General features: G+C 30.3%; 1 protein-coding gene across 1 annotated transcript in view; it reads left to right on the top strand.

Annotated features, from left to right (window-relative positions):
• The window catches only part of EYS (eyes shut homolog), a 1,801,461-nt gene that overhangs the window by 192,059 nt on the left and 1,593,200 nt on the right, over nt 1–16,202 (top strand). Inside the window, exon 7 of the mRNA XM_026455461.1 lies at nt 1,282–1,542. Coding sequence (XP_026311246.1) covers nt 1,282–1,542 — 261 coding nt within the window. The remainder of the gene's footprint in view (nt 1–1,281; nt 1,543–16,202) is intronic.

Here is a 16,202-nt window from a genome sequence, read left to right on the forward strand (position 1 = left end):
TTTAGAGTTATGAGTGTCATAACTTAGGTTCAATAGGTCAATTTTTATTAATAATAACAAGCAAAGTGATTTGACATTGCTCTTCTCAGCCCACTGGCATGTTTATATGATAATGTTAAGTGCCCTTTGAATGCTTGATAAAGAATACTTGAAAATCGTGATACTTTACTCATCACTATGATTTACATGTTTTTTTATCTTATGCTTTCTTTTTCACTTTATGTATGTATATAAAATATTCAAAGAAATGCATATGGATATGTCATGTAATGTATAATTATATTAAAATGATCTCATAGTTTATTTTACCAACCTATAACTATGCCTAGATATAAGGAGGACCCGAGAAAACTTATTCAATGTATAATGATTAAATACATTAGGTCTTTAACAGATATGTGTGTGTTCCTGTGCACATCTGTATTTGAAAGGAAGAAAAAAGTGAAAAATCCTTGTCTAACTCCAGAAAAATATCCCCACTTTTGTTGATAGTCAACATGGTTCTCAACATTAAACCTAAAAATATTTAAAATACATCTACATAAATTGCAGACTATTTCACAATTATCTTCACATACAAGAAAACTACGTAAAAAACTACTAGAAAAATATATTGGATAAATTGAAATTACTATGGAAAAATCTCCTCACAATTTGCCAATTAATTAAAAATGTATTTAAAAAATAAAAATAATGAATGCATAAATTATGTTCATGTATTCAAGATACAGATCTTTTAAAATTCAAAATACTATAGATTTAAAGACTAATACAAGAATAACTGGCATTGCCTTATACCTACATCTTAAATAATTGCGTTGAGTGACAAACTGAGTTTGAATAATCTCATATATATATATACACACACACACACACACATATGATTGTTGCAAAAGTAATTGTGAACTTTTCCATCATTTTCAATGACAAAAACCACAATTACTTTTTCACCAACCTAAAAATATTTGAATACACACACACACACATTAACATAGGCAGAGTTCATGATGTTATCCCAGCTAACTTAGCAATTAAGTGGCAGAATGTTTTTGAGACTAGATATATTCAGCACCAAAGTTATTTTCACTCATAATTCTGCACAATAATCAAAAGTAATTTTGCCAAGAATTGACACTCTATGAAAATATTTTTAAAATGTACCCCACAATGATCTTCATTAAATAATTCTTTGTGTTTTTAAATAAATGTGTGATTTAAATACTTAAATATATCAATATAAAGTATGTGACTAATTGGGTTTTTCATTTTTCTGTGTTTCAGATGCAGCTGTTCTCTTAGTTGCATTGGCACATTGTGTGTTGTCAATGTTGACTATTGCTTAGGGAACCAGAGTATATCAGTGCATGGCCTCTGCCTGGCCCTTTTGCACAATTGTAACTGTAGCGATCTGCAAAAATATGAAGGGAACATCTGTGAGATAGATACTGAAGATTGCAAATCTGTGTCCTGCAAAAATGGAACAACTAGTATACATTTAAGAGGATATTTCTTCTGCAAGTGTGTCCCAGGATTTAAAGGCAAGTCTTTTTTTCCTGATAAATTAAATTTTCTAGTAAATAATGTTGTTAATATATTTATTTGATATATTTCAAATGTGCCTATTGATTGGTATTGTAGTGTGATTCCTTATTTGGCAAAGTAAAAAAAAAAAAAAAAAAAATGCATTCACTTGAATAATAGAATTGCTTCTTTGGGCAATTTAATCTGACTACACAGCCTTGCTCATGCAAATAGACTAATAAGGTCAGACTGAAGCATTGGGAATGTGGTGGTGTATGTCAAAGGTCTGAAGGGAAAACAGGCAGCCATAAGCTCCAAATAATTTTGCCTAAACAGCTTAGCACTGCATTTCAACTTTCTGTTTGGCTGCATAAGCACATGGAGTGAGCACATGGACAGTGTTTTCTAGTTTAAGAATAAAATTTGGTTCAGTATTGTCTAGGTCAGTTTGATGCCCTGACATTAATAACATTTAAGAAAAGGTAAAGTCACAAACGTACTATATTCTCTGTATGGTCATAGAAAACAAGATTCATAGTGTAGTAATAAGACAGCTTTTAACATTAAATATCAGAAATCAAGCATTCAAATTTAATTACTTGATATTTTTATGATTGGTCTTACATTGATATGACTATTTGTAATAATTTCAAACTTATCATTACCTTATAAAAATCAGAACAGTGACCATATGGAAAGACAATTACATTATCACTTATAAAACTTTTTTTAAGTTTTGTCCAATTGGCTATTCCGTTTTATTAAGCAGACCCAATTCAAAAAGTTATTTGGATTTTCATCTTAACATGAAAAATATTTTCCCTGCTTGGTATTTAAAGTAATATGTTGAAGGTTTTGGAAGCAATTTAAAGATAAGTTCCAAAAATGGAAATGGTGATATCATTGGAATAAATGTATAGCCATCCAGATTAGCTTTTTAAAGGCAAAAATAAATTTGAGGGCAAAAATTCTGGTAAGCTTGCTAAAAAGTTGGTCATGTTACTTCACATTCAAACATGTTCTAAGTAAAAATAAAATTGCATAAATGTGCTAGCATTGTTAAAATATAGGTGTCTGTCTTAGAAAACATATATATCATTTCTTTAACAATCTTCCAAATATTAGTAAATATATAAATAAGTAGTAATTTTACATAAAATAAAGAATGAATTTCAGTCTGCATAATGCCATTACTAATAGAAAATGTAATTTGCCATAATCCTTTTGCATGGCTAAATACATGTGTGTATTTGCAAACATGATCAATGAGTCATCTATTATTTTATATATCAACTCAATATTGGTTGTACATTATATGATCATTAAATATATATTGTGTATAAACTATATAGTTTTACCACATATATACATAATACATATTATTGGAATATAGTATAAAATTGATATGGCCTACTTCTCTAGGTGAGGTTAAACACTATTATGTTTCTTTCACTTTTCAAATTAAACCCAATGCAAGCTTCATAGGTCCATCTTATCAGCAAGGCCTGTATTTTCTATCGTGTCTTTTTTCTTTCCACTGAATTGTAAAAAATCCTCTGACTTTCCTCAGTTCAAAATGTTCAGTCTTACTTCTAAACTCTTCACATAGTGAGAAGTAAAGGAACTGATCTGCCTAAACTTTCCCAGGGATGCAGAGTTAATCCCACTGAAAGCAGAATATTTTGGGGGAAGTTTAAAGCAGATACCCCTCTTTCTCTCCAGCCCCCTTCTCCTCCTCTATCTGGTTCCTTCTATTAGTTGTGTGTCTCCCTTCATCTTGAATTCTTCCCATCTGATTTCTCCCTTTCCACCTGGTTTTTCTCCCCATCATATATATGATCCTCCTCCTTCCCTTTTTCCTTTTCCTTTTGATTTCTCCTTGCTCTCCCCTTTCCTCCCTCCATTTGGTTTCTCTCCCTCCATCTCCAAACTCATGTACTTTCTGAAGGCATTCGTTAACATTTTAAAAACAATGTTACCATGGCTTTTATATCAAGTATAATCACCATTTATTTCCTTGATCCCCATCACATTTTTGGAAATTTTAGGCTTATATTCAAATTTCCAGATTAAATGTCAGTCTCTGTATCTCTAGCCCAGCGGATCACAAACTTTATGTAAATAGAATCACCTGGAGGTCTTGTTACAACACCAATTATTGGCCCCACGTTAGGAGTTTCTCATTTGGTAGCTCTAGCGTCCAGTATGTCTGGGGTGATCCTTACACTGCTGGTCTGCGAACCACTTTAAGAAAACTGTTCTAAACCCAGTAAATTATATTAATTGAGAGAAGTTGTATGGATCCTAAGATGTAAAATTCACTTTTGAGTGTGAACTACCATGAAACAGAGCATGAGGAAAGCAGCTAGTCCAATCTTCTCTTCCGAAAACCGCTCATCTCTGGAGTTCTTGAAGACGCTGATGCATTCATTTGGTAAGGCCATATGCTTGAGTGAATCCTACAGGGTTTAAAACTGATTCCAATCAATTTTCTGAAACTCCCCAAAGGTTTTCAACTCTGGGAATAATTTCAAAGAATGTGTTTTTTCAGGTTATAACCTTTTTGCAATTCCAATGTTATTTATATCTATAGTATTTTAGTAATGAATTCAAAATTGATTTTTTTTTTTTTTTTTTTTTTTTTTAGTTAATATTCTTCCCTTGTCCTTTTGACACTTGCAGCACCACTGTTCTCTAAAATTTTTTCACGGTCAAAATAAGACCATGTAAGTTTCTCATCCTTCTTGATTTGAGTAACCATCTTCTCATCTTACGTTTCTTATAATTGCCTTTATTACCAGAGAAGTCTAGGAAGTTCTCCTTTAACCAATAGGAGGATTCAAGTTCTTAGACAACATCAAGCCCAGCCGTTTCCTATTTGAGATGAGCCTGAGATAAGTCTTATTGGTAGATTTGCTTGTTTTCATCTAATTTCCATGAGGCTGCTATCCTAAAGCAAACTCCTTTTCTGCTACAGTCTTATAGATTATAAATTTGACTTGCAAATCTTTGTGATTCTATTCTCCAAAATGCCAGCCAGTCAACTTTATTCTATTTTTAGGTCTAAGTTACCTTGGCAACACAAAAACGTTTAAATTCCAGGATTTTTCTTTTTTTTTTTTTCCATGAGCCCTTTCCTTTCCTTGTCTGCTTTTATTTCTGTAGAAGTGTAGTAGTATGTTTCAACCACGTTTGCATTTCAGCTGGAACCCAGCTTCCACTATACAGTGCCAATCATTGATACCTAATTTTCACTGTTCTACTATATTCCTTCAGGTTATAGTTTCATTTTCCCCAAAGCAGTCTATAAGTACCTAGAGGGTGTGGCGGGAAATGAATTATATACAAAGAGAGAAACTTATGAGTGACTTCGAACTTCTAGAGCACTCACTGGAGTGATCATACTGCCCAAGACTATCTTGTCCGCATTAGAGTTGAACTACTTCATAGTGGATATTCAAAACTGATCCAGTTAGTAAGATTTTTTACCCTTGATTGCTTCTTTCTGCATTCCAGTCTCTATACTTTGAATAGACATTGAATTAACCTAGACGTTATAATCACCAATTCTGTTAAGACCTCATGGATAGTTTTACAGAAAATAAATTTATAGTGTAGCCTATTTTGTGTTGTGATCTTTTAAAAACACCAATGCACAAACAGCATTGCTTTTATATCTTATATAATTGCTTTTATTTTGTATATAATGTTTTCTTTTGTAATTTATGCCTAAGAGGAGAAAGTAGGACATATTATATAAGCCTGTTGCTTGTATTCATGGTTTTCCCCAAAATTTGACGTGATATAGTTGTCTTCCTTCAGAAAATATGTTGTTTTTAGTAACTGGGGTTGTGCCTTAAAGTCACTGTTTTCTTGTTGGTATCACTTATCCAAGCATATTCTGTCTCTCATGGAGCTGCATGTACATCCGTCTCTTCATAAAATATTCCATTAACCTTTTGTGTCTGCTCAGGGCTTTCAAGACGTATTGTAGGATCATGTCAAGCTCAATTTCATCACTCTGCACTATGTTCAGCCATACTGGTTCTTAAACCACTCATCCAGTGGCTTAAGATCTCTGATGTAGGTAAAAGGAGGATCCCACTCTTTCGATGTACTGAGAATTTAGCTTCTTATGAAAATGAGCCTCATCTTCGAAGCAACATAACTCTTTTCGTAGACTCCAAGATGAGTCACCACAGAGCTGATCTGTCTCTAGGAGTATTCATCCCTAAATTCCCAGAGGTGAGCTCCTGGAGCATTTTCCTTTAGTTTTTGTCAACTTCCTAACCATTCATGTCATGGAAAGAACAACCTCCCTTACAAAATGTTAACAATGGATTTCATGTACATATGTTTATAGCCTCCCTTTTTAAAAATAACACGTGAATGTTGGCCATTAGTATATATCAATAAGATAAATATACAACCTCACTTTTTATGGCTTCAAAGTATTTATTTAAATGAATGCACCTAACTTGAAGAAAATTGCTAAATGAAAAAAAAACATGTTGGGGTTGTTGATTTGGTACAACCAAATTATCTGTGCTCATTTACACTCCATCCAGCAGTGTGTAGGAGGACCCTTTGGTTTACACCTTCACTATGCCAATTATTAATCGTTATAGTTTTGATTTTTCTCCACTCTTATGTATCAGATTATATCTCATTTTGATTTTCACTTCTTGCAGCAGCAAAAACAAGGTTGAGTGCTTACAATGTGAAATTTTTACAGGCTCTTGACGATTTTTTCCTGAGAAGTGTATCTTACTTAGTTGCTATTGTTCTTTATAATTTAAAGATACAACTTTTCTTACTATTTCTAGAGAGAATCATATCTACACATAAAGGTAGTTTTTATTTTCTTTTTATTATTTACTTAATCGGTATTATGTTACTGTTTAATACCATTTGATCAAGTTTCTAAGACAACGTACAATATTAATGGTGAAAGTAAACATCCATTTTTTTGTTCCTGAATTTCAAAGGTCTTTAGCTTTTGTTATCATTAAACATGGTGTTGGCTTGGTATTAAGGATATTATAAATAAGATATCATTTCTAACTTAAAGCACTTTAAATAAGAGTAGAAGGGGAATTAATAATTTAGTACAACAGCTGTTTAATAAACTGACATTTTACTTTCATAATTTTTAAAGATTTTGCAAATTACACACACTCATGGACTAACAATTTTGGTCTTTTAGATGTGTTTATTAGAAGTTTTGTTTATGGCCTTACAATCTTGTGGTGACTTTATACAAAGACATGGAAAGTACTTCTGACTCTAAACTCTAAAATATTTTAAATAAAGTGGGTTAAATCATAATGGTTACACAAATTATAAAAAATCCTTAGGATTTGCTAAGAATCTGCTAACGTATATTACTGGAGTTACTTATAATACTCACATTTAAAAGTATAATTGTCATAGAATAACAGTTCAATGATATGTAAAATTCTAGCTATTCCAATAAAAAACTAATAAAACAGGAGAAAAACGTATAGACATGAAATCAAAATCAAATTTTTTCATCTTTTGTATTTTCTCTTATAATAGCTAGACTTTTCTTCATATCATTGTTATTTTCAAGAACTTATTTTTGTAGATTTATTCTCAAGGTTTTCTCTGCTTTTTGTTTAATACTTTATATGTTTAATGATAGAATCCTTTCTCTATCTATACTAAACTTTACAATGTGTTGTTCCTTGTGTTCTTTATTTTTTTTTTTTTATTTTTTGTTAACCCTTAGTCAATTTATTATTGTCTTTGTTGTTTAATAATAACAAGTTTGGAGCTACAAATACTTTGGGTGTTGTTTTGCCTGTTTTCTAAAAATATTAAAGTTTCTTATTTGTATTGTTTTCTGTTATTTCAGACTTGATTTTCATTTCCACTTATGAGTAAATATGGCATTTGAAAGAAAAGGCTTCTAAATTTACTTGGCAATACTTTTTACTCTTTTGATACTTTTTTTCAGTGTTATTGTATCATTAATAAAGAATGGGATTACTAATCATTGCTTTTTGGTATATTTTTGCTCTTCTTTTTTTTGAAAAATACAGAAATGTAAAATTATTTCTTATTATTCTTCCAGTTGTAGAGAATTTCTAGCAACTACCAAGAGGACTGAAACGAAGGGTGCTGAGAAAAATTCCTAAAGTTTGGCAGAAATACTGCTATGATTTGTTAGTAATGTGTGAATTTAGGAAGGAGTTAGGAATGTTGGATTCCTATGACTCATCTGTTATGCTTGGCTTAGCATGTGATAATTTTTGAATAGTGCTTGGATATTTGGAAGAAATTTACCTCATGCATATACTTTAAAATGTCTTTTTCTGTGGTATATATACCAGGCTGGGGGTAAGAATTACCTGAATAAATTTTTCTGAAAGCAGTATTTTGATGCCACCTCAAATATAACATATCCACATATTTGGGAGTAGTCCTCAAGAAAAAAAGGCAGTGTTTCAGTCTATATACCATACTGCCATGTGGTTTTAAAGTATAGGAAAATGTTGGAAATTTGACTATACAACATTTACATATATTTATAATAAACATAAATGTATATACATACACATAGACCCAATATAAATGAGTTAGAGGTCCTCATGCCAGTTGGTTTTAAGAAGTTTCCAATAGTTCTAAAATTGTGTCTTTTAAATTTTGAGCTGTGTTATTTAGCATACTCTTAAAAGTTTCTTATCTTGTTTATTTTAATCCATTTTCATATAAAATAAGGATAGTTTCTTATTTAACAACTATTTATAGGATAATACTTCTGCCTTTATCTTTTATTTGGAGACCTCATCTACTTTCCTTTTATGTAGTTAGTTTATATTAAGGTTTAAATATATGCCTATACTATTTGTTTTTTTATTTGTTTCATCCATTCTATGTTGTATTTTTTTCTTTTTATGTATTCTTTTCAATTGATTGTCAATCCAATTTCCTCTTTATTGATATTTACACTTATTTTTACTACTCTTTAAGTGCTTAACCTAGGGAATGCAATACTTTTAATTAGCTCGCCATATTTCAATAGAAATTGGTACTTGTTACACATTCCACACAAGGTAAGGGTCATAAATATTTAACTGCATTTAATCCCCTTCACATATATGTACATATGTATTATTCCATATATCTTTAAAAGAGCAGGAGACATTGTTATTTTATACATCCAATATTAGATTTACCCACATTGTATTATTTTATTGCCCTTATTAATCTCCTACATTTGTGAAATTCCAACTAGTGTCTTTTGCCATATGTATGGTAACTTTTTAGGCAGTTGTCGTGTGTTGAATTCTCCACTCTCTAATCACCTCTTTCTTTCACCTTCATACTTAAAAGATGTTTGATGGTAGGAGATCAATATTAATTAAGTAAAATGAAAAAACTGTACCAAAACATATACACACACACACACACACACACACACGTGCGCGCGCGCATATATGTGTGTGTTTGTATCTATGAACATATATATACGTATGGGTTTGTTTGTATCTATCTTGTATTCTTAGTCCTATAATAACTTTGACTCGTCTTTGTCCATTCCTATATATTTTTTAAAGCACACGCTGGTACAAAGACTTTAGTGGAAGACTCAGACAACTATAATACAAAATATTTCCCATATTTTTTGTCAGAACTTGAGCTATTCACTCCAGATCTGTATTTATAGGATTCCCTCAGACATAAGTTTGTCATTTTCTACAGGTCATTTATATTCCTTACATTCTGAAAAACAGGAAATCGAAAGAGGGCTAGAGATATTTAACAAATTTAAAACGTCCAATATTTCAAGACAATTATTCTGCTACATAATTTTCATTTTATTTAACAACTAATACATATTTAGTCCTATTAATAGAATACTGTTCTAAACAATATCGATGAAATCAAGGAAATAAAGTTGGGCATTACATTTTTGCCTACATTGATCTCAGAACTTTGAGTGTACTGAAGGCTAATCTAACCAAATAGAATATGGGAACACTAGAAACGTTTTTGAAAGGTAATATTAAAGAAAAGGTTTTGGGAGAGAGAGCAGTTTTTCTTCACTTTGGAAGATTCTTATGTGTCCTTTGTGAATTTAAATATTTAAACATCTTCCCATAAAAAGACAAAAAAACGAAAATTAAGCAGAAAATTTGTGACTTTTTAAATGGAAAAGGAATTACAGACTCATGGAAAGTAGAGTGTGTTATTACAATTAGATGGCAGCTCTTTAGTACGACACATTTTTTTTTTTTTTTCAGAATCTGATTTAATTCTAAATTGGTTTCCCCAAAACTCATTAAAATGCAAAAGCTATACAAAACATTGTTTGCATAATTATAAAATAATTTACTAAATGTTGCATTACAGGAAGAAAAAGGTTATGTGCAGGAATTTAATTAGTGATCTGGCAACACAAAATATTTGATGTTGGTTCTAATTGTATGCACATCTGGGATTTTCTCCAAAAGAACCACATTTTTAAAGGTTAAACATTTATATTAAAGTGTTATAAAATAACCACTTGGGAAGTGACCCCAAGGGAAATGACCAAATATATTCATCACAGCATGAAGTATTTGTAATGATATGTTTAGCATTTATGCTGAGCCCATTTCTACACTGTAGAGTGTTCCAAAGTAAATAGTAGTAAAATTATAAGTGTGAGCACCATTCATTCTGTACCAAAGTAGCTAAAGGAGACTTGGTTTCTGATTCTGCTTCATCTAAATATAAAATATCTTATATCTTTTATTATCTTAAATATCTTATTATCTTAAATATCTTATTATTATTTTTTTCAATTTTCCCATTATTTGTGTGTAGACATTCTATTTCCCCTCTGTATACCTGCCCTATTTTACTACTAGGAGAAATACTGCAAGGATCTTGAGCTTCCTGGGGGAAATCCAATATGTTAGTATAAGGTGATAACATTACTGAACTCAAGACTTTTTAAAGCTGCTCCAGGCTTTACGTAATTTCATTTTCTTACACATTCCCATTGAATCCCATTAAGAAATCAATCAACAATACAGCACCCATACAAATGAACAAAGGCAAAACTAAAACCCCATTCACTACTTTTACAAATACTGTTTTTCAATTACCTGCTTTTAAATCAAATATCAAGCAGCCCAAGACCACAGATAATTTTTAAATATGGGGTTTTAATTTTAATGTGAATTTACACAGCATAACTAAGTAGCATATCACTGAGACTTTATTTTGATAGCTTATTTTTCTTCCCTTTTTATTGAGAACATTTTTATACTCTCAAGGAAACAATTACTGTTCTTCTTTGGGTAGAATCTTTGGTATCCATTTCTATGACTCTTATGTACATAGATAATATAATTTTATCAACATTAAAGACATCACATGTTACGTTTTGAAGATATATGTGTATTTCTATGGGTTACTGGTCCTGATTTTTAATTCAACACATGTAGAAATGTATTTTTAAAATTTTAATCAAGAATCTGTCTTGATGGATCATCAATGTCTTTTGCCTGTGGTATTAGAAAATGCAATATTTGAGCTGATTCTTGAAAGTTGAAAGTGATGAAACTGAGTCTTCCAATAATCCATGAAGTTCAAGGTAACTGTAAACAAGAAAGAAGTTAGAAAAAGACAAGTCTACATTTGGCAGAGATTGAGCTAATGTACAAGAGGCCAGCTTGTTAATTTGGAAGTGTGATATATGTATACTGTATAATTATTTTAATTATCAAGCAACTGAGGAATAAGTACATGAGAGCAAATGAGAATAGACACTAAAATGAACAAGTCTAAGTATGAAAGTGATACATTTCCAATCAGAATTAATTTTCTGGCGGCAAATTCTAACATAATTTTTATGTTTAGATTTTTAAAGGCATAATATGGAAGTGATTGGTTAGAATTTCCCTCCTGTGACCTGGTAGCTTTGCTAACCCAGGAAAATGTTGGTGTTAACCTAGGCAACCTCACGATGGGTGAAGGCCAAAATAATCAGTGAACTCCCAATTTGGTCACCCTCCAGAGTACTGATACAAGCTGTGTAAGTTCCTACAATACCTGGGGAACTTTTTCTCCTGACTTTTCACACCATTATAAGTTAAATGATGTAGTTGTCAAATTTCATTCTCTTTCTAACAGATACCAGGTTAGCTCTGCATTTATAATTCAATGTGATACGACAGTAAATATTTCTGAATTTGTACACTTGGGAGATTTTCTATCATTTAATACAGTCCTATTTGTTGACACTATACAATTTATATTTTTGTAGTTTTTAAAATTTATCTGAAAATGTTATTTTGCAGCTGCATTATATAAACAGCCTCCAAAAGCTACTGAAGGAAAGTACCTTTCCAAAATGATCATTTTTATGAATAGAAGATAACATGGCTTTTCTTGCTTTTAGGGCACTTCTTAAAAGATTTCTAATCTGTACAATTTTCAAAAATGCTGACTAAATGTAAAAAGCATTATAAAACAGCATCTAAAAATGTAAGAGAGGAAAGATACATTTTTGCATTCCTCAGAAAACTATGTGATTTCTCTATCTTTTATTATTTTTGCTACAATGTAAAGGTGATACTGCCCAGCTCTCATAAATGAGAAATTGTCTTTAATTTAAATTCCATGGAAAATAGAAAACAATGGCAAATTATTCATAGTAAAATAGCTGGAAAATACAATTGCAGAGTAAAATTTCACATAATTAAGCCACAAAATGTAGCAGAAAATAACACAAACACAATCCTCAAAGGGTTTGATGTTTTAATTTTTAATATATATTTCTCAATTGTGTAAAAGATCCTGCATATCAACAATAAGTTTGAAAGCTTCCGTTACATGTCATTCTTTTTTTCATTTTTCCAGGGAAGACCTTTAATAGAAAACCGTAGCCAGAAAACATCAAACACTATAAATATGCACATGCTTAAAAAAGAAGGAACATAGATTTGTTTGCTTTTAAAGATATTTTACTGTTTTTATTTAGTTAAAAATAGAATACCTCTTGTTATATGAACACTATGTAAAAATGCAAATTAATCAGATGTTATAAGTTACAGGATAATCTAAGCTTATTGCTCCAAACAGTCTTTCAATAGTTGGATATTTTTAAATATGCTTTAACAAAGTTATGTATTATATATTCATCCATCCATTCATCTGTTAATAACCTGTTTATTCTTCAATACTTGTATTTACTTACCTTGGAACAAGGTATCCAGTATAATGAGGCCATAGGGATGAATTATACATTTAAAACCATTTAGCTATGTTGTGCCTTTTTTTATTTATACCCCAAACATGAATGATGATTGGAGTTATATTAGTTAAGTTCAAGCTGAATAGATCTGTAAGCCAGGATATTTTCAGAGAAGCATAGATGGATTCTCATTATATAGTATTAGATAATATTTATTATAATAGATATTAACTTTTCAATTTTAATAGTTATAAGCATACATGGTAAAAATAATTTTTAAAATGATATTTTTTCTTATGGTCTACTTAACAGCTTCTGACTTTTTAAAAATCATCTGAAAAAAGAAAAAAAAAATGCAGTAGCTTTTTTCATATGGTAACTGAGACAGGTAAAACAAATGGCAGAAGCAGGATTTTCACCTAAGTTGTTTTTAGCAAAATAAAAAGCACAAAATTTGGCCAGACTTCTTTTTGAGAAGTTGGATTTTCTGTTATCTGGTAGCCATTAGTTTTCTCAAAGTGTGTGGCTAGGGCAATGCGCAGCCTACAACATGAACCTAGCAAGAGAACAGAGGCTAAATGGAGCCCACAGCCACACAGGAAATGTTCCATTTCAGTTCTTGGCAGGTGAGAAAGCAATGGCTCTAGATATCTTTCAACTCTTCCAGGAGTACTGGTGCATTGCATTGATGGAAAACATTTATAACATTCAGTCTATCGAGTCTAGATCACGTAAAATTTTAATAGTGGCCACAGAAATGGCAAGAAAATTAAAATAAAAATAACCTGCTATTTTGTAAACAGTTATTTAGATTGTTCAGATTTCTGCTCATACAAATTAATTCACTTAATATACAAAGCTGAAATGCGGCCCATAAAAATTTGCGACATAAACCAAAATAGAAACTAATATTGACACTGAAAAGTATTATTCTTTATGAGATCTGCTAGAGATGAGAGAAACTAGCTTGACACAAATATTTTCTTAAAAAGGCAAAGATACTGTGAAAAAAAGGTTTTTAAATGAGACCAAAGTAAAAATAAATAGCCACTCGAATAAAATTGGAGAAAAGTAGTGTTAATATAGTAACTCTATTTTACTATTGACATAGTAAAATAATCTCCATTAAAATCAGTAAAGAATGGGATTAGTATTACAAATGTCAGGTCTATAATATGAGAAGGGAATTTAGAATATTTTAAATGTAAAGAAAATAGAAAAAGTAAAAGGTGTTATTAACAAATAGTCATGACTGTGAACTGCCAACATATTGATAAATGTTGCTACTAAATGCTAACAAGTAAAAATCAAAAGTAAGACATAAAACTAATTTCTAATCCATATAAACAACTGATATTATCATTTGGAATTGTAAAATAAATATCAATGTATCTGGTTTAACATCATGAGCTGAAATATTTTTTACAATAAAAATAAAATTATTACAGAACGAGACTTGTTCTTTTTAAAGTTCAGTGCCAAAAAGATCAAGTAGAACATTAGTTATGGAATTCTGATAGGAAAAACATTAACTAACAAATAATATTGAGACATATTATTTTAATTTTGTGGGCAAAAAGAAAAATTAGTATTGCTTTGGATAGTTGAAAGTGTAATACATTAACAAATATCACATTTTTAAAATAATGCATTTTGTAAGTAAAATGATAGACCATGTTTAATAACATATAAACGGTCATTAAAATGACAAATTTTAGAGTGTGGATGTATATATACTTAATTTTGCCTACCTGAAAAATGAATGGCATTTAGGGAAAATATGCTAAATTACATGAAACTCTTTGAGAAATGCAACAATTTGAGAAACTCTGCAAACTGAACCATTTAATTGTACAAATAAGACCAATAGTCAACAGTATACAAATGCTACTATATTTAGTAATGAAAAATATTATAGTATACAGCAATGAAGTAATACTAAGAAAAACATTGTACCTAGAACATAAAATGTGCATGTCTTTACAGAAAGCCATTATTAGTGAGCTAGTTTGTTAATACCTGTGATATCAATTATTGATACTAAAAATGTATTATCTCATTCACCCCGGAAAGTATGAAATGTTTACAGTGTTTATGAAAAATTGGCTATATTTTTCAAGTTAAAGTTTTCTGTTCTCTAATCGTTTAGTATAATTTGAAAATTAACACTGCACACAACACACTTAAAAATTTGCTCAAGTGTTCACAACTTATTTTTATTTTACTTTCAAAACTGTTACCATTTTTTCTACTTTTAGATATTTTAAGAGCCAATGTTTTTATTTAATTTTAGTTCATCTTGCTATTCAGCATATTGTTAGAAATTTGTTGAATGGTAAATTGATACTTTATATAAATGTATGATGTACAAAGCAGTATTTTGAGTTATAAATAGAATGTGGAGTAATTAAATCAAACTAGTTAACATATCCATCACCTTAAATATTTAATACATTTGTGATGAGAACATTTGAAATGTACTTTCCTAGCAATTTTGAAATGCATTTAATACTCTATTATTAACCTATATGCACCATGCTGTGCCACAGAACTATATATATATATATATATATTTTTTTTTTCCTCCTGTCTGAAATTTTGTATTCATTAATCATCACCCACCCCTGCTCAAATCCTCCATCCTCTATAACAGTCACTCTGTTTCTGTGACTTGAATCATTTTAGATTCCACATATTAAGTGTTCATTTCAGTACTATTCACAATAGCAAATACATGGAATCAACCTATTATTCATCAACAGATGAATGTATAAAAAATTTTAACATAGACATACAGTTTAAATATGTGTAAATTACCCAAATACTATATGAAATTAGAAATACAAAGCTATAGGTAAAAACTAGGAGACATATTTATCTAGAATGGAGTTTTTCTAGAGAAGAACTTATAGAACCTGGTTGATCTGTTATGAGCTTTCAAAAGAAGTCCCCAATGTCATTAGCATTCAATCCACACCTATTCTGTTTATGATATGATGCCTAGTAGAAATATATGGTTTTCTCTCTCATGCTATGTGTGATTATCAAGGCTTTATCCTTTCTTGGTTGAGATTTCAAGTAAAATACTGACATATGCAAGAATGATTACACATTGAAATGTACATTTATGTGATCTTTCAAAAGTGTGCAGCTGCAAACATTCACAGAGTTATATTGAGAGTGATCTTTCTGAAATACAAGAAAATAACATAATGCACAAGCTCAAGACACTATTTGCAATGTTTAAAACTGTATTTCAAAGTCTAATTTTCAATGACTAGACAGAGACTTTAATTATTCCACAATAAGAACTACATACATTGTGAGTTATAAAAGGAAATTATTTTAATGTTATAGTGAAAATACTTCTGAAATATTTCATTGAATATTAATATTTATCTTTAATTTTGCTAGTTTTACTTACAAGTACTACTTCTAATAAGAGTAGTTGAATATCAAATTAATATAC

This window comes from Piliocolobus tephrosceles, chromosome 5 (assembly GCF_002776525.5).
Source record: "Piliocolobus tephrosceles isolate RC106 chromosome 5, ASM277652v3, whole genome shotgun sequence".
In the NCBI taxonomy this organism is placed as follows: Eukaryota; Metazoa; Chordata; class Mammalia; order Primates; family Cercopithecidae; genus Piliocolobus; species Piliocolobus tephrosceles.